This window comes from Corylus avellana, chromosome 1 (genome assembly GCF_965113065.1).
Source record: "Corylus avellana chromosome 1, dhCorAvel1.hap1.2, whole genome shotgun sequence".
NCBI classification, from domain to species: domain Eukaryota; kingdom Viridiplantae; phylum Streptophyta; class Magnoliopsida; order Fagales; family Betulaceae; genus Corylus; species Corylus avellana.
Genome location: NC_142490.1, coordinates 14,672,498 through 14,698,078, shown reverse-complemented (window position 1 = coordinate 14,698,078; position 25,581 = coordinate 14,672,498). Strand labels below are relative to the sequence as shown.

At 35.9% G+C, this 25,581-nt stretch overlaps 3 protein-coding genes across 5 annotated transcripts; 1 reads left to right on the top strand and 2 right to left on the bottom strand.

Moving 5' to 3' along the window:
- Nucleotides 1–1,977: 1,977 nt before the first annotated feature.
- On the bottom strand, nucleotides 1,978–4,735 carry LOC132170813 (putative glycerol-3-phosphate acyltransferase 2). Its single transcript, XM_059581929.2, has 2 exons — nucleotides 3,786–4,735; nucleotides 1,978–3,006 (listed from the first exon to the last, which is right to left on the bottom strand). The coding sequence occupies exons 1-2, from the start codon at nucleotides 4,452–4,454 to the stop codon at nucleotides 2,128–2,130; spliced, it is 1,548 nt and encodes a 515-aa protein (XP_059437912.2). The 5' UTR covers nucleotides 4,455–4,735; the 3' UTR covers nucleotides 1,978–2,127.
- Nucleotides 4,736–8,646: 3,911 nt separating this feature from the next.
- LOC132170812 (Zinc knuckle (CCHC-type) family protein) lies at nucleotides 8,647–15,374 on the bottom strand. Of its 3 annotated transcripts, XR_009438994.2 has the most exons (7): nucleotides 15,241–15,374; nucleotides 14,080–14,418; nucleotides 12,663–13,110; nucleotides 11,954–12,252; nucleotides 10,770–11,138; nucleotides 10,376–10,427; nucleotides 8,647–9,283 (listed from the first exon to the last, which is right to left on the bottom strand). XR_009438994.2 is itself a non-coding variant. In XM_059581928.2 (6 exons), the coding sequence occupies exons 2-5, from the start codon at nucleotides 14,383–14,385 to the stop codon at nucleotides 10,794–10,796; spliced, it is 1,398 nt and encodes a 465-aa protein (XP_059437911.2). In that variant the 5' UTR covers nucleotides 14,386–14,418; nucleotides 15,241–15,374; the 3' UTR covers nucleotides 8,647–9,283; nucleotides 10,770–10,793. The 3 variants fall into 3 exon arrangements, 2 of the variants coding, with proteins under 2 accessions (XP_059437911.2, XP_059437909.2); XM_059581928.2 differs by lacking the exon at nucleotides 10,376–10,427; XM_059581926.2 differs by lacking the exon at nucleotides 8,647–9,283 and having other exon boundaries at nucleotides 10,116–10,427.
- A 1,779-nt stretch (nucleotides 15,375–17,153) lies between these two features.
- On the top strand, nucleotides 17,154–25,246 carry LOC132169172 (flowering time control protein-related / FCA gamma-like protein; the record flags this gene model as incomplete). The annotated part of the gene is made up of 14 exons (XM_059580249.2): nucleotides 17,154–17,637; nucleotides 18,284–18,354; nucleotides 18,738–18,816; nucleotides 19,537–19,619; nucleotides 19,706–19,757; nucleotides 20,750–20,814; nucleotides 21,617–21,683; nucleotides 22,277–22,356; nucleotides 22,458–22,522; nucleotides 22,740–22,799; nucleotides 22,894–23,191; nucleotides 23,759–23,923; nucleotides 24,023–24,154; nucleotides 25,020–25,246. Coding segments are annotated over 14 exons (1,764 nt in total), but the record flags the coding sequence as incomplete, so codon positions are not given.
- Between the last annotated feature and the right edge of the window lie 335 nt (nucleotides 25,247–25,581).

The window sequence follows — 25,581 nt, the reverse complement described above, 5'->3', positions numbered from 1 at the left end:
GGGGGTCACGGCAGCCGGAGGAGGCCAATCGCCAGCTGGCCGGAAACCGCCGCGGAAGGTGGCACAAGAAGCTTGGCGTGGGAGGGGCGCGTTAAAAGACCCGACAGCGAGCGGTGAGCAGCGAAGCAAGCGCGGAGGAAATCGGCGGCACACTCAAACAAACAGGGAGGGGGAGAGTTTGAGTGAAAACCCCCAAAAGCAGTACCCATCGAGAGAGAACACAAGCACAACAGAACAGAAAACACCAAAGACAGAAACAAATCTAAAACAGAAATCGGGAAGCAAGGAAGGGAGGAGGGATGCAGGCAACGGGTATCCCTCCTCCCCTAAGGCGACGGCACTCTAGAAGGGGGCTGAGGGTTTCATAAGGCTTAATGAGGCATGTATATTGTTATGTGAGAATTGGCAGAAGGTTTAAATTCATGAAGAATATAGGAGGAATTCAAGGATCTTTCCAAATGCCAATTGCCTGTTATAGTATATTTAAATGACCTAAAGTTAGAGATTTGATGAAGATAAAATTGGCCTAACTTTAGAGATTTGATTATGATCTGATCACCTTAAATTAGGGGATTTGATTAAAGATTATATTTATGTGTAAACTCTATAAATAGAGCATTTTGTATTATCTTATGGACCTAAGTGGTTGATTGAACTACATAAAATATCTTGTGTTATTTATTTTATTATTTTCGCACTAAATTTTCATATCGTTTTGAATTTCTTCATGGTATCTGAGCAATAGGCTAACGCCATTGTATGATCCAATCGTCCTGACCGTCCTGTGCATTTCTTTTTCTTAAATTTATTGTTTTGTTTCTCAAAAAAAAAAAAACAAAAAAACAAAAAAACAAAAAAACAAAAAAAAAATGGTCACCATAAAGAATTCAGTTCATATATATATATATATCCAAAAGTTTTGGCAACCTATAGATGTATTATGGAATTAACCACGATTTTACTTTTTCATACTTTTATTTTGTGTGAGCTCATAGCTGGTCCATGGAGTTGATTCTTCTTGGAGCTTGAGGCTACAAGAGTTATGCTAGCATGTTTCCCGTAATATTGCTAATTATTGATCACATTTGTTAGCTAAATAGATCGTCTTTAACTTGGTGTTTGAAAGTATTCTCAATTAATTTATTTTTCTCTCTTTTATTCGGATCAAAAATAGAAAACACTTCATTGTAACCCTTTTCCCGTTTCTTTAAAAAAAAGTTGGGAAAACTTCACTTACCACTCACAAAGTTAAGCGCCTTTTGCACACACCCCTCAAAAGTTCAAAAATTCTCATTTTGGTGTATCCAATTTCGATTTCCTTTCACTTTCCCATTCCGTTAGGATTTTCTGTGAAATCATAACGGACTAGTGTTAAATTACTAAAATACCCTTATTTTTTAATAAAAAAAATTTTAAAAAAAAAATCTTGACCCGTGGGTTTACAGGTGGATCTAACCCACCCATATTGTGACCCACGGGTCTTATTATTATTATTATATTTAAAAAAAAAAAAAAAAGAAGAAGAAGAAGAAGAAGAAGAAGATGGGAGGTGGGGTGGGCACAAAGTGACCCCTGGTGGGTCTTTTCTTTTTTAATTTTTTTTAATATAATATTTATAATAATAATTTTTTATTTATATAAATAAAGGTAAATTTAAAATTTTTAAGGGTATAAAGGTCTTTTACTCATTTGACCTTTTGATTTAACTGCAAAATTATAATGGAATGAGAAAAGTAAAAGGAAATCGAAATTGGATGCACCAAAATAAGAGATTTTGAATTTTGGAAGGGTTAGCAAAAGGCACATAACTTCGTAGGGTATAAGCAAAGTTTTCTCAAAAATATTTGAGAAAGAGAAATTAATACTAGTAGAGTGAGGCTAACAAGATAGAGTTATTAGACAAATTAAGAGGCCGTCAGAAAAGGCATACAATATTTAAAACTTAAGAAGGATGGAGTGGGAAGCTAATTAAGCGAAAGACATAGAAAGGCCGTACGCATGTATACATTGGGCAGGCGATTATTAACTGCTCATTAACCGCACTAACCGCATTAACGGCTAACTTTTAGAAAAAATGGCTAACGGTTAGCTCAAAACAGTAAGCAAGTTGGGAGAGTTTAATGTAAATTAAACAGTCCCATTGTTACCGGCCAATACCATGTACTTGTCTCTTCGTGTAAGCCTGGTGCACTCAAACCCCAGAGCCTTCCCAATCTCACTTTGCACTTGATTTGCCACATCAAACTTTGATTTCCCCCCATCATGACAAGTGGACGAAGCAGATACATTCTCGAGAATCTGAAAGTTGTACGTTGGTGCTGGGTTCATGAAGAAGCAGAACGGGTCCAGAAACTTGAGCCCGCTGGCGGTTGTACCATAAAACAGAGTAACATGGGAGTTGACTGCAACAGGGACTATTATTTCGCTCAATTCTGCAAATAAGGGACTAAATCGCAAGAGATATGGTTCCCTGCATGTGGTCCCTTCGGGGCAAACAACCATGTCCCCTTGATTAAGACAGCTGTCGATTATCCTGGCATCTTCATCACGATTCCTCGTTAATCGCACTATTTTGTTGGGTTGTCCAATCTCTGAGATTCTGCTTAAGCTGTACGAGACCACAATAAAACTTTTGTTGAAAATTAGAGCAAGGAAATGAGGGTCCAGAAGTGTTCTGTGATTGCAAGCATAAAGGAGGCCTCTGGATTTATCTTCTTCCTTGGTGTTTGAATAAGAGCTTTTGGTTTTGGGTATGGAAACTGTGAGGTGTACACCGCTGAAGGCATGGAGAGGATGAGACATCTTGATGAGCAGTGGCGTGTGTACAAGGATCCTGAAAATGGCAAGGACAAACCCAAATGGCATCCACATGAATAGAGCTAGAGCGTCCATTGGGGTTGGTGCCAAAGCCAATCTACCATCATGAAAGATCAATGGTTTTGGGTACTTTTCTCTTGGGAGCTTTTGCCACCTCCTCTTATCACCTTCTCCAACCAAATAAATCTCCTGTTGCAGCAATTTTAAGAAGAGAAAGGAGTATTATCACTTATTTCAAACAGAAATGTTAGAAGTAATCAATCTTTTATTAAGAGATTGATATTAAGATGATATAGAGTTTATTCATTGGAAATGATCAAAACAATTAGGGGTAAGTTCACAAAGGCTCATAAACTTTCACGTGTTTTGAGAATACCCTCCCAAAATTTAAAAAATCTTAATTTCACTTCTCGAACTTTTAATTTAATACAATTTACCCCCTCCTTTAGTTTAAACCGTTAACCCCTAATGAAGGCTATGAAAAATACTAAAATACCTTCAATTTTTCAATTTTTTTAATTTTAAATTTGAAATTAAGGATAAATTTAGAATTTTATAAAAGTTGTAGGAATATAAAGGTCATTTCATCCATTTAAGCATATGTTTAACGCAAAACCCTAACAGAGGAGGTGGATTACATCAAATTAGAAGTTCGAGGAGTGAAATTGAGAGTTTTTGAACTTTGAGAGGTATTCTCAAAAAGAGTGAAAATGCAAGGAGCCTTTGTGAAATTTTTCCAAACAATTAATAAAGATAAATGTTACGAGTACCAATGAATAAGCTCCGCATCATTTTGGTACCCATTGCTTGGTAAAAGATTCTATTTCAAAAGTTTAAGTATTTAGAAGAAAATAGTAAATTTAATTATTTAACTAATATTCTAAGAGAGGGAAGTGGGGTTAAAGTCTATAATTTTTTATTTTTTATTTTTTATTTTTTCGCAAAAGAAATTAGAAGAAATACCATACCTTGCAATGGGAGAGCAATTGGTGATCAAGAAGTTTTGTGAAGCCAGCAATAGCAATCATATTATCCTCTTCAAGGATTTCCTCCAAACGAATGATATCCTTCTTCTCCTCCATGAGTCCCACAAAATACCCATTGAACACCTTCAGCTCTCTCGCGACCACAAAATCAATCTCTAAATAATCCTTTAAAAAGCACTCAACCATCACTTGAGGAAGCTCACTCACACCTACTAATTTTCCCCCACCACTTCTCTTGAGCACCTCAAACATCTCCAATCCAACTTCCTCCAAGAAGAACTTCGGCAAAACATTTATTCCAATTCTAAAGCTCTCTTTCTTGATCCCAAAGAAGCAAACCATGACCATAATCTTCAACCCCATTTCTTCACTAACCAAACATGTTAAAGGGTAGGAAAGAAGGAGAAGAAGAGCCCTTAACAAGCTTCCACCTTCAAAGGCCACAAGCATGAAGTATGGGAACATGGATGGAGATTTTAGCAAAGCTCCTTCCACATCGAAGATCATCAAAGCCTGGCTTGCAAGAGGAGGATTAAAGGTTTCATATCTAAACGGTGTCGTTGCATGGTTTTTGTAGAAACCTCTATGTTTTCTAAAGAGAATGCGATAGAAAAACAAGAAAGGGGTTTTGATCAAAGAAGCCATAGACATAGGTGCTGTTGTGGCTGTGCATGCAACTCGTTAATTTACTTTTATACACGTGCAAATGTACTACATATATAGAAACGATGGCATTGTTGTAATTAACAATAACATCAACAGAGGGTTATATGTAGCTTCTAGAAGATGTTCCATTCATGCAGTGGCGGAGCCAGCAATTTTATATTAGGGGTGCCACTAAAATTTTTTTGACATCCTAAAAATTTGATAATTCACACAATATATGCATCACAAAAAATCTAAATCTGTAAGATAAAACTACAAAAACGATTGAGAAGCCAAGGAAAAGTTACTTGTGAATCTGTGATAGAAAGAACAGAGATAGAAGAGACTAAAAAGAGTCTGAGAGAGAACATCTTAGAGATTTTTTTTTTTTTTGGTGTGGGAGAACTGGAGAAGGGTTGCCGTGGGTTAAATGGAGGTGCGGGAGAAGGGTTGTTGTATCTTGGGTAATGAGTAGGTAAATTAATTGTAAAAAGATTTTTTTTTAAAAAAAAAATTTATTTAGGGTTAAAAAAAAAAAATTTAAATCCTTGGGGGTGTTGTGGCACCCCCAAGGGGTAATGTGGCTCCGCCACTGCATTCATGCAACCACTTTTTTGTTTCTTTTAATGACCATGCTTCTGGCCGCAAGCCCTAATGCGGCTCCGTTACTGCTTACATTTAATAGACCCGAGTCAGATAATATCATAATTTGTCTTCTTATTAAATTTAGAGATTCACATTTAAAATGAGTCAAATATTAAACTCTCTTTACGTTTCTCTACTTTGATTAAATATTATTACTTTATTAATTTTAAATCAATCAAAAGAGCGGTGTTATTGCAGGCAGGGTTGTTGTTGCTGAGGTTTTCGTAGAAACCTCTACTCTTTCTAAAGAGAATGCGATGGAAATAACGAATGTACTATATAACCCTTATTAGACGACATTGGTGCTAGCTAGGTAGTAGCTGTAATACTATATAACCTTTGGTCGACGCATAGCTGGATTTATAGATTCATGAGCGAATGTACTATATGACCCTTGGCCAACGTTATTCTTAATTACAACAATGCCATCGTTTGTATTAATCAGGAGATGCAGCCTCCTTGGCTGGTCAATTGCATTGTTTATAATGAATATTAATGGCAGTCTGACCTTAAAACTACCCTATATAACCCTTGGTTGGTGTTTCTAAGAGGTAGCTCAATCGACTGAAACCACACTTAATGAAGTGGAGGTCACTAGCTCGAATCCTTCTCTCTCCTCTTGTGCAGATATGTTAAAAAAAAAAAAAAAAAACCTTGGTCAGCGTTATTCTTAATTACAACAATGACAATTTTTTTTTTTTTTTTAACATGAAAAGGAGAGGAGAATTTAAATAAGTGATCTTTCGCTTTATAAGACGTAGTCCTCAACCGATTAAACTTCTCACCCATAAAAAAGAGATCTTGATCATTAACTAGATATTCTCTAGTCCATATTGGACTATAGAGGATCCTATTCCATATAATCCTTGGTTGGCGTTATTCTTAATTACAACAATGACAATTTTTTTTTTGTTTAACATGAAAATGGGAGAAGAATTTAAATAAATGACCTTCACTTTATGAGATGTGGTCTCTAACCGATTGAATTACCAATAAAAAAAGACATTGTTTCTTAATTACAACAAACCTCCTTTAATTGTCAATTGTACTAGTGTTGGTAGCACAAGCATAAAACTACCCTATACTATATATATTTCTGGACGAGGCTTCTATGTGGTACTCCAAACTACAATATATTTGTGGTAGTTTGGATGGACGGCCAGATTTATCCAGGGGTTTTTAATCCAAAAACTAACGTTGTACTTCAAAAAAAAAAAATCCCGTCAACTAACCCCTCCAAAAACAGACCCCTCTCTTTGTTTTGGGGCAATTTGTAAGGGTCATTTCACAAATCACAAAGCCATGGCTGCATGTCGAGCAGTTTCTGTCTCAAGAAAGCCCCTCCCCTCTTTTTTTTTTTTTTTTTAAGTAATGATATAAGGAGGAGTAGAGTCCTCTTAGACTCATCCCAAATGTGATGTGGCATTTAAAATCACCATTAAATTTGAGACGATTATTATTGAATTTTAATCTATTGGTGATTTTAAATACCACATCACATTTAGGAGGACTTTATTATTACTCTTTTTTTTATAAGCGTTTTAGAGTCTGTTTGTCATTGCGTTAGAGAGCTTAAAAAGTATTTTTATTAGCTAAAAAGTTGTGCTAAACAAAAGCTGGTTTATTTGGTAAAAAAAATTCTAAAAGTACTTTGTTTACTCTAAAATGGCTAAAAAGCATTTTTTGAGCATAGAAAACAACTAGGCTAAAGTTTACATACCCCCTCAAACTACTACCCAATTGACAATGTCTCCCAAAACTTTCAATTTTGACAATGTCCCCCCTAAATTATCAAAACATTGTCATTGTCCCACCCAAGACTAGCAATAAGACAAAAATGCCCTTCTAAATTTCTCAATAAGACAAAAATACCCGTATTAATTCAAAAAAACTGATTTTTTTTTAATAAAAAAAAAGAAAAATTTTAATTTAAAAATAATATTTAAAAAAAAAAACAATTTTTTTTAAAACGAAATTTTTTAATATTTTAATTTTTTTAACGGAAATTTTTATTTAAAAAATATATTTATGTAGTTTTAAAAAAAGAAAATTTTTATTTTTTTTAAACGAAAAATTTTATTTTTTTTAAACGTAAATTTTTATTTTAAAAAAATTTTAAAACTAAAATTTAAAAAAAAAAACTAAAATTTTCAATTTTTATATATAAAAAAAATCTTTTTTAAAATTTTTTTTTTTTCTTATAAAAGGATTTTTTTTTTTTAGTTTTAGATTTTTTCTTGAAGTTTTAGTATTTCTGTCTTTATTTTGCTAAGGGTAATTTCGTCATTGTAAGGACATTGACAATGTTTTGATAATTTTGAGAGATATTGTCAATTGAATAGTTATTTGAGAGGGACTTTTCCCAAACAACTATTTATAACACCAAAAGCTCCAAACCCAAAAAACCCATTTACCAAAACAACCTTCTCCAAATTACTTCAACCGAACAAGAAGCTCCCAATTTGGAATAAAGTATACGCATCCACGGCAGCACTCTCAATTTGCTCCGTACTAAGATTGCCGGCACCCCAGTGCCCCATAACGACGCTCAAAGGCTTGGGTTCAAGTTCAACATCTCCCATGAAAACAGCCAGATCAAGAAGTGGCTTCAAGTCCACCACGTGTCTGCATTCAAGCCCATACCCCCTTCTGAGCACTCTACTCTCAACGACTCCTCTATCCCAACGCCAGCGAAGCAAAAGTGAGGAGCAGAGAGAAAGTTGGCTAAAGATTCAGGAATTGCTTCCATGTTGATGAGTTGTATTATAATGCAGCAAGAGGACGAGCACAGTTGCAGCGTTGCCACCTTGTGGTTGGTTTGAACTCGACGTCCAAGCCAATCATGGTTGGGGATCTGGATCCGCTGTAGTCGCAGGAGAGTACACAAGAAGCACTGTTTGTAACTCTTGTTTTCACGTCCACACCATTAACATTCACCGTGTACATTGCCATTTTTTTCTGTACAGTCTGATCTTTGATTTTTTTTTTTCCTCATGTATTTATATACAGCTGTTTAGAATTAGATTCGAAGTCTCTCCATCAAATCGCTATTTTCCAAAGGTTATTATTAATACATCTTGGAAATTTACATTTTCTCATAGAAAACATTAAAAGACGAGTTTAGACGTTAGTAAACAGTGAAATTTAACTTCTTTTGTTTTCGAATTGAAAACATTAAAGACAGGTTTAGTAAAGAGTGAAATGCATTTTACGATAAACATATTGTGACACTTATTTATTTCCTTTTTAAATATTTTGAAAACAAATTATTACAACTCTTCCAGAAATAATGCCACATAATAAATATGATAGTACGGCATCGTTTAACATCATCTACACCGTTAGATGCTGCACGTTAAATCCTAATCATAAAATGACTTCTTTTCATTTGAAGTCTTTGTCCCAACGGTACAATGGCCATGATCCAACCATTTTTTTCTCGGGCCAAGGCAAAACATCCCAAAGCTAGAGTGATGGCATACTAACTTCGATGATTGTAAAATGAGTAATCCTATTTAATAAAATAGTATATAATTGTCATACAATTATAATCGGTGAAAATTAAGCTTTATATCAGCAACGATATAAAGTGCATTTTAATAAAGACCTATTAATAAAGTAGACATAGACTGCATAATGAAATTTTTACAATGAGTTCTGCCTGTGCTTAATGGGCCATAACAGAGTCGATTGCGGTCTGTGCTTATGAATTCCTTGATCCAAAGGTAAAATGGTCTTTCTCAAAAGCCTCTTCTTTTGAGGTTGGACAAGAGGCACCAAACGCCCAAATTTTAAGACACCACAGAAAGCCTCTCAACAAACACTACTAAATGTAATCCCTGATGAGTAGGGAGGCCATGAATTACAGGACCACAGGCGTGCCTCAATCCACGATTAGTTAACTGGTCATCACAAAATTCATTGATGATGCATATGATGAAGCTTCTATGACCAAAACAAATTTAAAAATAGAAAGAAAATGAAATAGACTCTGTTCCTAATTGATAATAGGCGATCAACATCAAAAAGACCAATCAGTCAACGTGAAATTTGGGTAGAACATATTGATGACTGAAGCAGATAGTCCATAAACTTCTTTAGCAGTAATATAAGGATAATTTAGGCAATGCCCACCCCCCTAGAATGCCTCTTTCGCCTCTGTTCGTGCAGTTAGCTGTGCACACAAACACCTGAGCACATAAACAATAGAGTGAGAGGGAAGTGAGGCGCCTAGGGAATGGGTTTCTGCAAAGCATTAGCTGCTGTGAATCTGTGATAGTGATTCGAGTTTGTGTTTCTCATCAAGAACAATGTCAAAGGTAGCAGCTAATTATTTACCTAGTAATAACGGGCACACTTGATATTTTATCCAACTCAATCTAATCATTCCACGCGATTTTTAAACAACCATGTACTATGGATGCCAATTTACCAAATGTATCACCAATCTTTCCTGTAGGCATGATAGGGCAATCACAAACCAAGGAAAGCAACAAGGTCCTAAAATTTGCCATATCATGCACATCCGATATACTGAATTGCACCAAATGGGCAACATCAACCCCAGGGCTTGAAAGTGTGAACTTGTAAGATACAAATTCAACCTACTATCTCAAATTCACAAATGAAAAGAACCAAAAATAAAATTGAAGCAATTCCACGGCTACAACATTAAAGACTGTACAGCAATAATGCCGCAAAATTCATAAACCCTTTTTGGGATGCTACCTTTTCCAACACAGCTGATAAACTCCATTGCTGTGGGCTAGCATTCAAAACCATTAACCCCACCAACCAGGGTCAAAGCTACTAATGACAGCCTGGTAGGGATGTCCATGACACAACCAGACTCCTAATGAAAACAACCCAGACCTTGTTTACCAATGAGATATCAGTAGGTGTCTACCAGACACCCAATTTCTTGAGATATAACCCAGTAAGTTAAAGATAAATAGAGAAACAAACTATGCACAGTGCCTCACCTGTTTAGCAGACTGCACTTAGACTGTGTCGCAGGACATGTAAATAAATTCACTTTGTATTCTATGAAAATAAGTTTGTTAAAGTAAGTAGTCATTACCAAATGCAAAATCTCAACCATTCAGGAGTTGTTAACTTCTAGAAAGTGCCAGCCTTTAACCAATAAACCAAAACCACGTCTCACTTCTCTACAACAAAGTTCTGAACAGAACTGAACCACCAAATTGAAAAGTAGATTCTACCAATGCAAATGTGCACGATTGATCCCTTCTCAAGTTTAAAACCGTAACTAACATACTTACCTATATTTCAGCCTCCTCTAAGCATTACGCCCACCTGAACAAGATCTTGACCCTGAAAATTTTTGGAATGAAATTTAAGCTAATACTTGAATAGCAATAGAAAATCTGCAATACCCACTACATAACTACAACATCTACCACCTACCAACCACTATTACATTTAAAAACCCACACCCTTCAGTGTGTTGTTCACTACCAAGTCTACCATTTGCATAGTTTCTAAAATACTAAAAGAATTTTAATATTTCTACATCCGAACGCGCAAAACCTATCTCTTATGTTGTGTGGACCTTACCATAAATTTGGATGAGGAGATAATGAAATATTCTATAAGATAGGCAAAATAAAAGATAAACACCTCTTTCTAACTTGACTGAAGAGCAAGACAACTCACCAGCCTTAATTCCAGTACGGTGATTTAGTATCGATTGTAAGGTTTCCCATAATCTTCACGCCTTTGACGCTGAAATTCACCAAATTTTTCATGAGGCCTTGAAGAGTAATTTTCCATAGGGTGTGGATATCGGCTTCTTGAATCCATGGCTAAATTGGCCAAAGCATAATGTGGATTGGCCGAGGTACCATCATAGTCAGAATAACCATGCTGTTTATAACCACCAAAACTAGAAGTGGGCAATTGCTGATGTGCCTGTTGTTGACGCCTCTGAGCATCAAGCTGGAGAAACTCCTCCCACTGTTTTCCATGTGTTCCCCTCAGAATAGCCAGTTGCTTCATGTAGTTCTCTTTTATCTCCCTAATAGACTTTTATCCGTAGGAATCAATAGTTAGAAATCACAAGCTCAAAATCCACAACTAAAAAGCTGCATGGGTGTTTAAGAACAATTATGCTTTCCTCAGTACAGCAGCGGGTATAGTAGTTGATGATAATATAAGAAACAAGATTTAAATCGAATGTTTTATGTGTTACATCTTCTGCTTTTCTCTCAGTTTCATAAAACTTTTTGAGCCTTTTTGGCAATATATACAGATTCCCAGCTCTTATCATTCAAATTCAAGCTTAACCATAACTGCAAAACCCTTCACTATATTTGCCACACCCTTCATAAACACTGAGAATTCTAATGGCGACAGAGGTAATTATTCTCCCTCAAGGAAAAAGAATGGGAAAAGAAAACATAAATCTGCAAATGAGAGAGAGAGAGATGACCAACTAATAACAAACTCATGCTAGACATGCAAGGAATTAGCAATCCAAAGACATCTCACCAAAGGATAAACAAGAACAAAAATCAAAGGCAAACCATCTCCTAGTTATTTTTTAGAAATTAAAACCTCACGGACTTCATTGACATTAACAGATTAAAATGAGTTATAAACAAATATTGTTATGTAAAAGCATACAATTAAAGCTAAAATCATTTTTCCTCCAGCATGCACCTAAAATTTTGGGATGGGTACAAAAGACGCCAAAACACAAATTTTTTTTTAAAAAAAAATTGAAAATAATAACAATAAAAAATTCTGTATTTCCCAAAAGGCCCTACATGTTTAGTGTATATTTTATCGCACCAGTTATCACTCTGCACATGTACACCAGCACGATAGATATTACTTACCTCACGATGCGTGTAATTTTCTTCATCCTCTTCCTTGTCACGAATTCTTCCAAGTTCCATTGCCTCCTTCTTAAACTCCAACTCTAAGTCTTCTAATGTCTGGGGGAAGGCAGGGTAATCAAACTGACGATCAGATTGGATATCCGACCCTCTCTTTTCATTATCCCATCCATCAGTTCTATAAGCACCCATGCTCTGATTATTACCATCGTATGAATTATATGACTTGCCCGTGTAAGGAGGACGTGCTGGAGATTTTGAATGGCTTGAACGACCTCTAGCTCCATTATTACCATAAGCTTCACGAAATGAAGAGTCTGTTAAGCACTTGATTCAAGATGCTAACATAGATGGTAGCTTTAATTCAACATACTACTTTATATTCACATAGTGAAATCAGCCGAGGCAAAAGGTCCAGATATGCTTTCAGTAAATAATTTCGTTTTGCAGACAATCCGATCAATTCAGACCACCCACGAAAGTTACTTCAGAACCGAACACAAAATTCTTGAACATAAGAACTTACCTCTTGCTGCAAACAAATCATAAGCAATAAGCAACATCATTAAGGACTCAGAAAAGGTGAAAAATGATTTTCAAAAACACATAGAAAGAAGGTATGTATAAAGCTTAAAAAAGGCTACAAACTACAAACATGTAATTACCAGCTTTCTATGGACGCCGTAAACATATCCTATGCTGTCCCTACCTTGTGGAGAATCCCTTGAAAATTTTGGCATATCATCCCGAATTCGGTCTTCCACAACCTTCTCCTGCCTGCCAAACCTCTGTTGAAACTGTGATGCATTCTGAGGACCAGAATGAGACCTTTGGGAATCAGAGCGTCGCAACCGTGAGTCAACAGGGCTTCGTTCAGGTGACTTAGATCTTGCGACTTGGGAACTAGAAGGGCCTCTCTGATCACTTTCTTCCTTAATCACTTTGTGCACAGCATCCACACCTTTTGCCAAAATTAACCTATCCTTGCCACTGACAATAATAAATTTCTCGTCCATCTTGATTTTGCAGCCAATATCTTTTTCGATCTTTTGTAAAACTTTCTCTGTAAAAAGTGCTTTTACATGCTTTTCTCTAGCAGGTATCCTTTCAAAGAAATCTTGAGACTTGCGATTTGCTCCAAGAGTAGAAGGGCATCCCTATGCATGTGCCAAACGGCATGCATCAACCGAAATTAGCAATGTATTATTTAAGACTCGACATTAACAAGAGACTTAGTGAGGTTCAACTAGTTTCTATGGGTTCATTTGACTACAATGTTAATTGAACAAGGCGTTTCATTTATTTCCGTTACAAATTTCTGAAATGTGCAAAACAGATTTGAGACAGAAAAATAATGAAAGGTGATAAAAAGAACAACAATCTGAATGAGCAACAATTTGTCTTATAAAATGCAACTCAGCCCATCGAGGAGGTACAATGACTCTTGCGAGGACAGATCAAAATCCCAACCCCGTCCTCTCTCTGCCCATCTTGTTGCTTCCCAGAATAAGCAAATTCTTAGACTATTCAACTTTATATACAATGACTTTTCAATTCAACCCAATATGGACAATGATAATACAGCTCGTCGACTCTTATGAAAAACCTCCCTTCTTTTGTACGTGTGATCAAGTGCATGTGTTCATCCATATTAATGCTACAGAAATAAAGGTTAAACTTGGAGAAACAGTGGCAGGTCTCAAACCAAACTGGTCTAATAGTTATGAAATTGGAATGCACCAAGGAATATCAGTTGAAATGAACTTGAAAGTTCACTGGAACCAGATAAATTAACACCTCTGCCAGACACCTATTCCAATTCTCAAGTCAGATCCAACTCGGCATGTAATATGCTAACATTAACTTGTCCTAATCTAAGCGGGACATAAACTTGAGCCAAGCCACTCAGACAGTATGAACAAACTCAGATACTTCTTCTTTCCTTTTCTCTTTACAGAAAAAAGTGGTTAACCTAATAACTATTAAAATAAACATGTAAGCATAGCAACAACGAAAAATTTACATGCATGTGTGTTCATATGAATGTACGCACGCATTCAAGCCGATACTTTTGGACAACATCAGCAAGTACGATTAAAAAGCATCTCTACAGAAGCCTGCAGTACCTGAGTAAAGTGACCCGACTCTCCACATATTTTGCAAATCAATTCCTCTTCTTTTCGTTTCTTCCAAATCCTCTCAGTAGCTTTTGACTTAGCCTCCCAAACCTTTGCTTCTCGGCTCGTGAAATCAGTAGGAACAGCGTTGGGGTCACGAGGACGTTCCTCTTCTTCATCGGACCCCGCCAGAGACCTTTTGTTTGTCTTTGCCTTATCCTGCACATTGGTGGTAGTTGATCCCATAGGACCAGTATACTCCTTGTAAAGCTCACTAAAGTCATCATCAATATCTGAGTCTGTTCTTGTTGCCATCTTATAACAATCTTATATATATATATTCCACTCCTACAATTCCAAACACAAATCGTACCTTAATAAACCCAAATGCAAAAGAAATATCAAATTATCTGAATTAAGTCATCTATATTTTTCAGGAAAGCTTCAGAGTAAAGTTCTTGGAATCCTAACCATTATTTTAAATTCAATGGTTCATATTTCACCACCTCAGCATTCAAGGAAACAATGAATCAATAACAGATGAGGGATCTTTTAAGGAGATACCCTAGAACATCAGGAGGATCCTAATCCAAAAAAGCCAATGTACACAAATGTATACCAGTCAATAAATCAAGTATATTTTGAACAAACCTAAGCACTATATTCTTTTTTCACAGCTTCTGTACAATCCCATTACGAATGCATTACTCCCACAGCTATAAATGACAACAAAATTAGCGTAAAAAGATAAAACTATAAATGAAAATAGAAGTCGACCAAGGAATTAGGGTTTGTTTGTTTAGAAAGAATTGCTCAATACTCAATATACTTCAATGTACCTCTTACCTATAGGCGTCGCATTTCATTTCACCTTTTTTACATATTGAAATTTGCTTTCGTAAAATTTTCCCTCGATACAAACAGGGTACTTGCGAATTAAAACCGGAATTAGAGGAGGAGGGGGTGGTTGGGAATTTTGTGGCTATAAGTGAATGCACGAATGTGAGAGTACGACTTCAAAAATAAGTTATAGAATACAATTAAATTTAATCGTACGGGTAAAGAACACGAACTGAAATCTCTGTAAGATTAGAACCGCATGAAACTATATACCTCGTTCCATGACAAACACAGAGCGAAAGAGAATAAAGAAGAACGAGAAAGTCGTACCTGGCGAGCGAGCGAGCGAGAGAGAGATGGCTCCAGAGAGGGAGGGGGTTAGGGCTGGATTTTTTTTCGATTTCACCACTGTCAGTCGATTTTTTAGGACTTTCTTCTCTAAAATGGCACCCTACCTTCTGTTTTTTCTTACTTGCCCAAAAGAAAACATTGGCTCCCGATTAATGTTTATGCTTTTTCTTATGGTGCTTTTTTTTTTTCTTTTTTTTTTGAACAAAAAAAATTGTTTTGTTGTGACATATAAATAAAAATAATTTTGTGTTTAAAATTGTTTATTAATAATTTTTTAGAGGTAGCTTAATTGACTAGAAATACGGCCTCCTATAAATTATGAGTTTGAATCCACATTCTCTTTTGTCTATCTTTTTGGTCTAGACATGACAATATATATATATATATATAATTTTGTTTTAAAGCCTAAAAGCAAAAGTGGAAAGAAAAATGGTTTAACTCATATTCTTTTTTTTTTCTAGACAAATAACCTTTTTCCCATAAACTATAACTTCTATATCAATAAGTTTTAATTAAATACAACTCAAATCAAATTTAAAAATTTTGATAACATTTTATGTAGTGCTCCAAAATTAAGTGTTATTACTATACCTTAAACATGAAACATTTAAAAAAAAAAAGGAGAGAGAAAGGTACCTCGAGTCATTCCTTTGGGCACCACCTCCTTGACTAGTATGAAGGTGGTCGAACTACTCCAATGACCCAAACCAGCTGTAGGTGGTGGTTTCGCTGACCAAGGCTCTTGGGAGCAGTTTCGGGTACTTCCATTTTACTATTTGGGACTAGTTAGACCGCCTTTAAATTGGCTAGGTGTGAACGATCACCCTTTTTATATATATATATATTTTTTTTAAAAAAAAAAAAAAATTATTAATGTCATTTAAAGTTTTTAATATTCTTTTTTGTTTTGTTTTTTTTTTAATTTCTTTTACTTCTTAATGAAGTAATGGACCATGTTCCTTTTTTAAAAGGTCATTAAAGTGGATTTTGTCATTTTATGAACTGAAATTGGTAGATAAACTATCTTCGATTTTTAGCCTTAAGTGAAGTATCATCTAGATTATAGGATACAAATTGAAACTTAAGTGAAAAAAAAAATAAAAAATAAAAATAAACTATAGAGATCAGAGATATTTAACTCTAAAATAAACAAACTGAAAGATTGAGGCATTGTCAATAAAGTGATAGATTGAGGAAAGTATGGGTAATTTTTATTATGGATAACTTTATTTAGGACTTTTGAATTACTACGTGTTTTGAGAAGATTGTTACAAATTTAAAAAACTCTTAATTTTATTTTATGAACTTTCAATTTGATGCAATTAGCTCATTTCAGTCAATTTTTTCATTAAACACTAACAGAAACCATTAAAAATACCAAATTACGATTCAATCTTTGTTTTTGTTTTTAAATTTTCAATTTGAAATTAAAGCTAAATTTATAATTTTATAAAAATTTAGGGGGTATAAAGGTTATTTAATAACTTTTAACATAAAAAAATGGACGTAGTGATATATTGTATGGAATTGAAAGTTTGGGGGGTAAAATTGAGAGATTTTAAAATTTAAGATAGTTTTTTTTTAAAATCGCATAGCAGTTTAAGGGTCCTTTGTGAAGTTTCCCCTTTTCATTATTGTAATCGTTTATGTTGAAAATTAACCTATAAGATACTAAATAGAATAAAGTCGATGAATTTGTGTTTTTTGTTAGTAAAAAAAAAGGTAAATCCCTTATGAATTCCAATTAAGGTACTTATTTACTTTAATTAAATTATTATATATATTAAAAAAAAAAAAAATCTACCGTTCTACGTAAGAAGATAATTTAGTTATTTTACAGCGAAGGCGATAGTTTATGAAGAAAAAAAAAAGTGGTTTTCTCCGGCTGATGCAAAACTTCTTCGTTTTCCTTACTTCCGGTGAATCAAATTCTAGGGTTTGTATTTAGCGAAGAATTCACAGTCAGCAAGCTGGAGAGGCCCAGAGGAGAACGATTTGATAGCCACCCAGAGCTCCACCACCACCACCACCACCACCACAACCAGCCTCCCATCCACCATGACCAGCATTACAGCAATCCTCCTAACTACCATCCCAATCACCATGACCAGCACTTCAACAATCCTAACTATCACCAGCACCAGCACCAGCACCAGCACCAGCACCAGCCCCAGCCCCAGCCCCACTACAATTACCAGTCTGACCAGCACCACCACGTGATCGTCGAACCAAAAGATGCGTTTGGCAGCGGAGGATTTCCGTCAAATGGCGGCGGTTTTGTTGTTGGTGGTGGTGGTAGATATGGTGCTGCTTCTGCTTCTGGCTATTGCGGACGCAAAAGGTGGCGGGATCATTCCGCTCGAGGGGCTTCTCCAGGTGTGTAAAGTTCGGTTCGGTGGCCGAGAAAGTGTAGGAAAAGAAAATTCCTTGCTCACCTCAACTTAATACACCCAATTGGTTTGTAGTCATAACGATTTTTTTTTTTTCGATAAGTATTTGTAGTCATAACGAATGTAAAAGGAAAAAAAGGAAAAATAAATTCGTAACATATGCATCATTACTATGAGATTCTTTAGGTTTGCTTCTGTTACTTACTCTTTTGTGGATTTTATTGCTCTCGTTGTGATGATTTAACTGAGGTTTTTACTTATTTTTGTCTGTGCAAGAGAAGGTTCATGCTATATAGAAATTTATGTTTTTCTCACTTCAAAAGGGAATGTTGGTAGACTTCGCTTTCTCTCAGTATGAATTTGTTAGCGTTTATTGCATAAGCTTCGTTCTCAGGTTGCTGTTGATTTACTAGAAGAATGTGTAGCCAGATATTGGGTTTTAACCTCTCTCTTATGTGTAATTGTGATTTTAGACATGAAAAAAAAATTTGCTGTATGTTTGGGTTTGGAATTTCCTTTTTGTACTTCTTTGGAATGTTTTCATGTGGAAATCATGTTAATTTTGTGCCAGTGCATCATTTATAAATTTCCTAAGTTGTTCATTCTTGTTTTGGTTCCTCTTTGTCTGTTAGATCACGTGGATGGTGTTGGTCATGTAAAACTTTATGTTGCACCCGTTTCAAGAACAGCAACCGAAGCTGATGTAAGTTATCATTTCCCTTGAGGCATTTAACATGTCTGCAATACTTGCCCTATGTGAATGTACACCTCCATCTGACCCATTTTCTCCCATGAACGCGCATCAGAATTGGATTGAATTTCAAAGAATTGCCCACCTTTTGTTGCTTACCTGTAAGCGCATACCAAGTCCCAATCTGAATCATGGAATAGAAAGAAAGGGGGGGGGGGGGGTGTGCAAGAAGATTATCCTTTTTAATATATTATTGGGGCATTATTGTCTATAAAAATGTGCAAGCCAACAAGACTTTGTCCTCCATTTTTCGTCTCTTTCAAATTGTTACCATTATTAGTGTTTCTCACAACTATTACAATTCTTATTTAACTGTTGGATATTGCTCTCCTCAGATCCGACCAGTCTTTGAAAAACATGGAAATGTAGTTGAAGTTGTTATATTGAAGGATAAGAGAACTGGCCAACAACAAGGTATTGTGATGTAATTTTTTTCTTATCAATATTGTGATCCATTGTTGATTTTTTGGTCCTCTAAGAGGCTCTCCAGTATAGCAATCTGCTAATTGTTCATCTACATTAGCTTTAATCACCTATTTACCACAGTGTCCTATCCACAATGCTGAAGATGACCACAAAACTCTCTTGCAACCAGCTTGTCGTTAGGAAATTCATAAGGTAGATAGATCATACTTTTGTACCATGGGTGCTCTGACCCAGAGCTTAACCTATTCTGGAGTCAATCCTTACAGTACAGTTCTTGTCAGATCATCAGCTATGTGCAACTCTTGGATGGTTATAGCTGACATTTTCATATATTGATGATTACTTCTTAACAATGGTGAACGTCTGTTGTCTGTGATTGTTAAGGTCCTTGGTTCTTTTGGTAATTATTTATTTAAAAAGATAAAAAGAAAAGAAAAGGGGGAAGTGTTTACTCATTTGAATGGTCCACTTTGTCCCTTACTAATTTTTATCAAATTGGATGGCTTTTAGGTCAAATTGTCAAAAGCAAAAATAACGTAAATTATTATGTAGCGTATGGAGCTAGGATACTCTGAGTGAGGAGTGAGAGGGAGAGCATGAGTGTTTTGCTTTTATCACATATCATTGTGGAAGAATAATAATGATTTTATGGATATGGCATTATGGAAGAATAATAATGATTTTATGGATATGGTTTTACTTGTGCAGGAAGTTGTTTTGTGAAATATGCAACGGTAGAGGAAGCTGAAGGGGCCATTAGAGCTTTAAGCCATCACTATACTTTTCCTGGGGTGAGTTGTTCAGAACCTAGGATGATATATTTGAAACCGTTTGCTATTTTTGGTCAATTCTACATTTGTGTATTTGCTTTTTCCAGGAACTGGCTCCCCTCGTAGTCAAATATGCTGATAGGAAACAGGAACGTCTTGGTAACTGTTCTATTCTCAATGTCTTGCTTTTTGTACCTTTTCTCTCAATCCTGCATTTGTACATTTTATACAAGTTTTACTCCTATACCAAACACCCTGCAAATCTTTTAAATTTATAATACTCGACTTTTTGCCACATACAATTTGGGTATGCTTAGTCAATACAATAATGTGCATAGACTGTCCAATTACCTACAATCTTATTATAGAGCTAAGGTCTCATGTTATACAAATGTTCATATATGTGATAGAAACTCATTATCTTCTTACATGCATACATTAACCTCTAAACCTAGATGGATATGGAAAGTAAGGAGTCATCAAGCTGGATTCTTATTAGAAATAGATTCAAACTAGACACTTCTTCATTCATAGAGGTATGGACGTCGTTCATGATTGCTTGAGCTGTGGTTATGTTGCAACAAAAAAATATTAGTTCAAGTCATTATTGATTCTTTTTTTTTTTTTAATTATTATTCACCGTGGAGGAGGTTTTGAGTCTTATCAAGCATGTTCGTGGGATTCTTTTTGGTCAGGACTAACCTATTGTTGCTAGGATTGCAATAACGGAAGGAATATATTTTTACAGTTCTTATGAAACATATATTAATGTGGAAAATTTGGCATCACTGAAATTAGAATGAACCATACAATGTTTATGGCATTGCATGTTGCCCTTGCAAAATGAGTGCATTAAATTATTTGGGAGGAGTATCTATTTATCTTAATATCTTATCTGGAATGAGAAATAAAAAACTATTTCAAGACAATATTGATGATGTTCCTTGCCATGAATCTGAGTACATATGGTATCTGTACAGATGCATTGGCTTTATTCTTGCATAATGCTTCTGGTTCTTCACATCTGCACGAACATTGTCCAAAATTAGAAACTGTATGCATTTTCTTTCTCCAATAGGTCCACACATATTCTTTTATTGTTCCCCTGTTCATTTTGTGATTTTTTCTCTCTTCATATTTGCTTATGATAGCGGTGGTGGACAAATTGTATGTTGGTTGCCTGAACAAAGATTCTTCAAGAAAGGAAATTGAGGAGGTATGCTCCATATACATTGAATGTTCTTGTTCTTCGCCTACCTCAGCAAAATAAGTTAAGCTTTCTTGTTATGGTCTCCGCTTGTATGTAGGCACCAACTTGCAAGGTTGACATACACATGATGCATAGACATATGCAAGGGTAACAAACGTAGGATGCATAAAAGAGTCATTATCTAGTTTTGATCCCACTTAAGTGGGGTCTTGGGAGGGATGCATATATAATGTACTCAATAAAATTAAGGCTTTTTTGGGGTAGAGAACCACTTGGATAGTCTGAGTAGCAAATTGGGACTAGAAGATTTAGATCATTGCTCTGCAAAATATTGACAAAGGTTTGAGTACCAACTCTTTACATGAATAGCATTGCTGCATATTTAGAGCTGAGATTGGTGTGGGGACTTTTCAAGGTGTGAGCTACCCTCATGAAAGTTGAGATCAGTGTGGGGGCTGTGGAAGCTTCTTTCATGAATGGTGATCCAAAATACATGGTGCATGGACAGAGAATCAACCGATTTTACAATATCTTGCATGTTATCTGTGTGCCATATACATGTGTCTTGGTGTGGAAGTTTGTGTGTTTGACCTTTAGAGCTTGATTAAACTTAGGTGAAGTTGCCGAGTTTGATGATAGACCTGTTTCCCTTTGTTAAACCTCTTTTTGCTGTTGCTGTTGTTCACGTGACTTTGAGGAAAGCGTGCTTGCTTATTTTTCTTTTCAAATTCAACTACAGTTATTAGTCTTTATGTTTACTTGGTCTATATATTTGGTGTTATGAGTTTTTATGGATTTTTTCTGTCAGATATTTTCCCCCTATGGTCTTGTTGAGGATGTCTACATCATGCGTGATGAGCTGAAGCAAAGTCGTGGTTTGTTTTGATCTTAACATCTAGTATGTCTTTCATATTTAATGGCGAAGTACAATATTTTGTACTGTACATGTTGGGGGTAATTTTTTCTCTGGACGACCATGTCAGCAACAGATCATGTTTCACCTAAAGATCTTCTGCATTCTAATTGACCCCTTGCAATCACTATCGCAATCATATGTTCAATCCTATGTTTTTGTTTTTCTGAATTGTACGCTTATACTTTACTTCAAAGGGTAAAATTAGAAGCGAAGGAAGAGCATTATATCTAGCTGTTTCATTTAATGCTTGGTGGCTCTCAAGAGGTTTTTTGTCTTTTGTATGCCTCCTCTGCATATGATTTGTGTCCCTTTTTATTATGTCTAATGAATTTTTTCCTTGAAAAAAATAAGCTGTTTTATCTACCTGTATTGGTGCATAATTTCAAAAACCTATCTCATATATATAACGAACTGATGGTGCAATAGATTCTTGTTGCTCTTTAATTGCCACAGTATATTTTGTAAATTTATAGTTGAAGCATATCTTTGCCATTATATCAATTGATGTTTAATTTAAATCTATGTTTTTTTTTTTTTCTTTCTATTTTGAAGGAAGCGGGTTTGTTAAATTTTCTCATAGGGATATGGCACTGGCGGCAATCAAAGCGTTAAATGGAACCTTCATGATGAGAGTAAAGCTTATATGTTACCTTGAAATGTAGCCCTTCTCTGATTGCGCTTTAAAAGGCTCTATATTCATTTTTTTTCCTCTTTTCTTTTTTATGTTATTTAGGGTTGTGATCAGCCGTTAGTTGTTCGTTTTGCAGATCCTAAGAAACCCAGGACTGGGGAAATAAGGTTTCTGCTTCCTTATTACTTTATTGTACAACTGTTAATCAATGCTCTGTCTGTGATTAACGGATTATAATTAAGTTACAATTGCAAGTTAGGAAGTTCATACAAAGGACTTGGAGTTACCACTTTTTTTTATCTCTACAAGAAAAATAGTATTCAAATTAGCTATGTCACGATCCATGCTAATATACTCTCTCTCTCTCTCTCTCTCTCTCTCCAGGGGCAATCAAGTATTTGCAGGCATGAATTTTGCTCCCTGTTCTCAAGAACCATTTGCTAGGTACATTTGTTTCTTCATTCCTTTTCCTTGTTTAGTTGTTATTCACGTAAAAATAACTAAAATGAGTTTTTTTGGGGGGGGTCATATCTTGCAGGCTAGCACCCAATCTCGGTGAATCTATGGGAGGATGTTTCTTGCCCAATGCTTCATATCCTCAGCAACCAAATTCCACAAGTTCACTACCTCAAGCTGTTCCCCAAATGGTGAACCAAGAACCTGTCATGCAACAACCATTTCCCCCCCTACAACAGTTACCTTCAGAGTTGTCTCAGATGCCATTGCAGGAGACACGAACTCCACAGACAAGTTCACAATCATCTCAACAAGCAGTTTCTGAGGTGCAGAGGCAGTTTCATCAAATTGAAAAAGTAGAGCAGCAGTTGAGTTTGCAGGTAATAGTCGGGAGGTACTACAATGATAAATGATTATTTAGCACCTTTGTATGGGGTAAACTATCTATTGGTCTGTGAGGAAACTCTGAGTGATTGAAGGGATTGGCACACATCTTGGCTGATCTCATGAGCATCCTCCCACAAGCATGTGTTGACAGAGTCGTGTGACAGCCTTCATAGTATGGATCTCCAAGCTTTTATAGAAATGCTTGTTTACGTCAACAAACAATCAAATCATGTGTGGTGGAGTCCCAAGCATGGTTCCAGTGGTAGTGGTACCTTGAGTGGTGATAGTTTGAATTGGAGCTTTTTAACCTTTCCATTGCTGTTAAGTTTTGGCAGAGTTAATATCTTTTAGGTGTGATTCGCCACTCTGGATAATAAGCCCTATAAGCATCTGATACAGTTGGTGTTTTCTTGTGATACCTGACTTGTAGCAGACAATGTGGAATAGATTCATTTATTTTCACATCATATTGTCACCTAGTATCTTTATGCAAATTTTATCCTGTTCTGTTATGATTTTGGAAACTGTTACTATGTCTTCAATTTTGTTTCTTTCTGCAGTCTCCACATACTGGAACCAATCCTCCAATAGTTCCTAGTACTTCCACCTCACCTACAGTGCCTATAAGTCCCCAGAAAGAAACTCCTTTAGAGTGTGATTGGAGTGAACATACCTGCCCTGATGGATACCAGTACTATTATAATTGTGTCTCCTGTGAGAGCAGAGTAAGTTTTCTGCCTTGAACCATCTTTCTTGCATTTTCTGTTTAGAGTTTTTGTACTTCGAGAAGAGAAGTAAATAGCTGTGGAAATTGACTTTTGTAGTGGGAGATGCCTGAGGAGTATTCCTTATATGAGCATCAGTTACAGAAGCATCAAAATCTGCAAAATCACAGCCATCAGCTTCAGTCCCCATTGCCAGTTCTTTCCACCCAACGAGTCATTCAAACAGAAGAGGTGCATCTTCATCCATATCTCTTCCATAAAAAAAATTTCTAAATTCCTCCTTGGTGCAAAACCAATTAGTATTCAGTTTCACTTGGTGTTTTTATCACTTTTTTTTTTCAAATTGTTTTTGTTCACTGTATAAATTAATCAGCCGTGTGGTGGCATTGGTTATGGAAAGACTCAAATAGATTTCAACTGACAATGAATTGACCTCACATCTGCATATTCAGCACTTTGATATCTTTAGAAATTACTGTAGGCTTATATCTTAGGGCTTTATATAACTTCATCTGTCAGCCTCTTCTGAATTTAGGCACGTGGTGGAATCTGGTTGACATGGTGAAGTTTGGCTCACAAAGATGTAATTAGACCTCTTGTTAGAACCTGTTAATCACAACTTCCTTGTACTGGACTCTCGCTTCTGGTCTACTACCTCGGGTTGACCATGGGCTCACTAGAAGTTGCGTTGCTCTGGTTTGGTAACAGATTCTCCTAATGAGTTTGTTGGCCAGTGCTGAAATTTTGAAGCCTGGGAGATAGGAACTGTGAGCTTAATATACTTGGACTTGTCCAAAACCTTGGATGCTGATTTTGCAGGACGATGCAACGATGGACGATAGACTTTCTGTCTGTGCTGTATAGATTTTCATTCTTGTCTTGGAACTCATTTTTACTTGGAAAATCTGAATAACTTCTTTAGCATGTTTTAGATATCAGTTGTAGTTCCACATGGCCTCCAGACACTTTAGCATAGCACCTCCTTTTAGAAAATATAAATCTGGGTTTCATTTATCCTTGATTTCTTATCTCCTATCTTTATTAGACTAGGTGGAGGCGACAATTTGCTTCATTTTGGTATGCTGTACTTTTGCAGGAACTGGATCATGTGCAACTGCAGACACAGTCTAGTCCTGTTATTGGTCCAACCTGTGCTTAAGAGGTATCAGGTCTGCCACTTATTATCTGCTTAGCCTGAGACTGAAATTTAATCTTGGATTTCATTTTTGTAATTCTTAAGGTTTTGGTTATTTTTGTATTGCTACAATTACTTCTAATGCTAGTTATTGCTAAAAAAATTACTGAATTTGAAGAGATCAGCTACTCCCACCCACCCAACCCCCCCCCCCCCCCCCCAATCCTTTTTTTTCCTAGTATCTTTTGCTCTTTTTCTGAAATTAAGTTGATTTTAATAAGAAAATATGGATCGCTTTGGGTAGTGTTAATGAGGGGTAACAATGTTACTATGAATGCAACTTTATATGCTGTTACTTCATTTTGGAATGAAATATGCAACTTCATAATTAACTTTGGTGTTTGTATCTGCAGTTGATAGAAAACGTTAGAAGAGCATGTCTAAATGTGAGAGAGCTCTTATGAGGCCTATCTACCTAAGTAAAGGGGTGGGTTGCATGAGACCTGTATGGGTAGGTGGACTC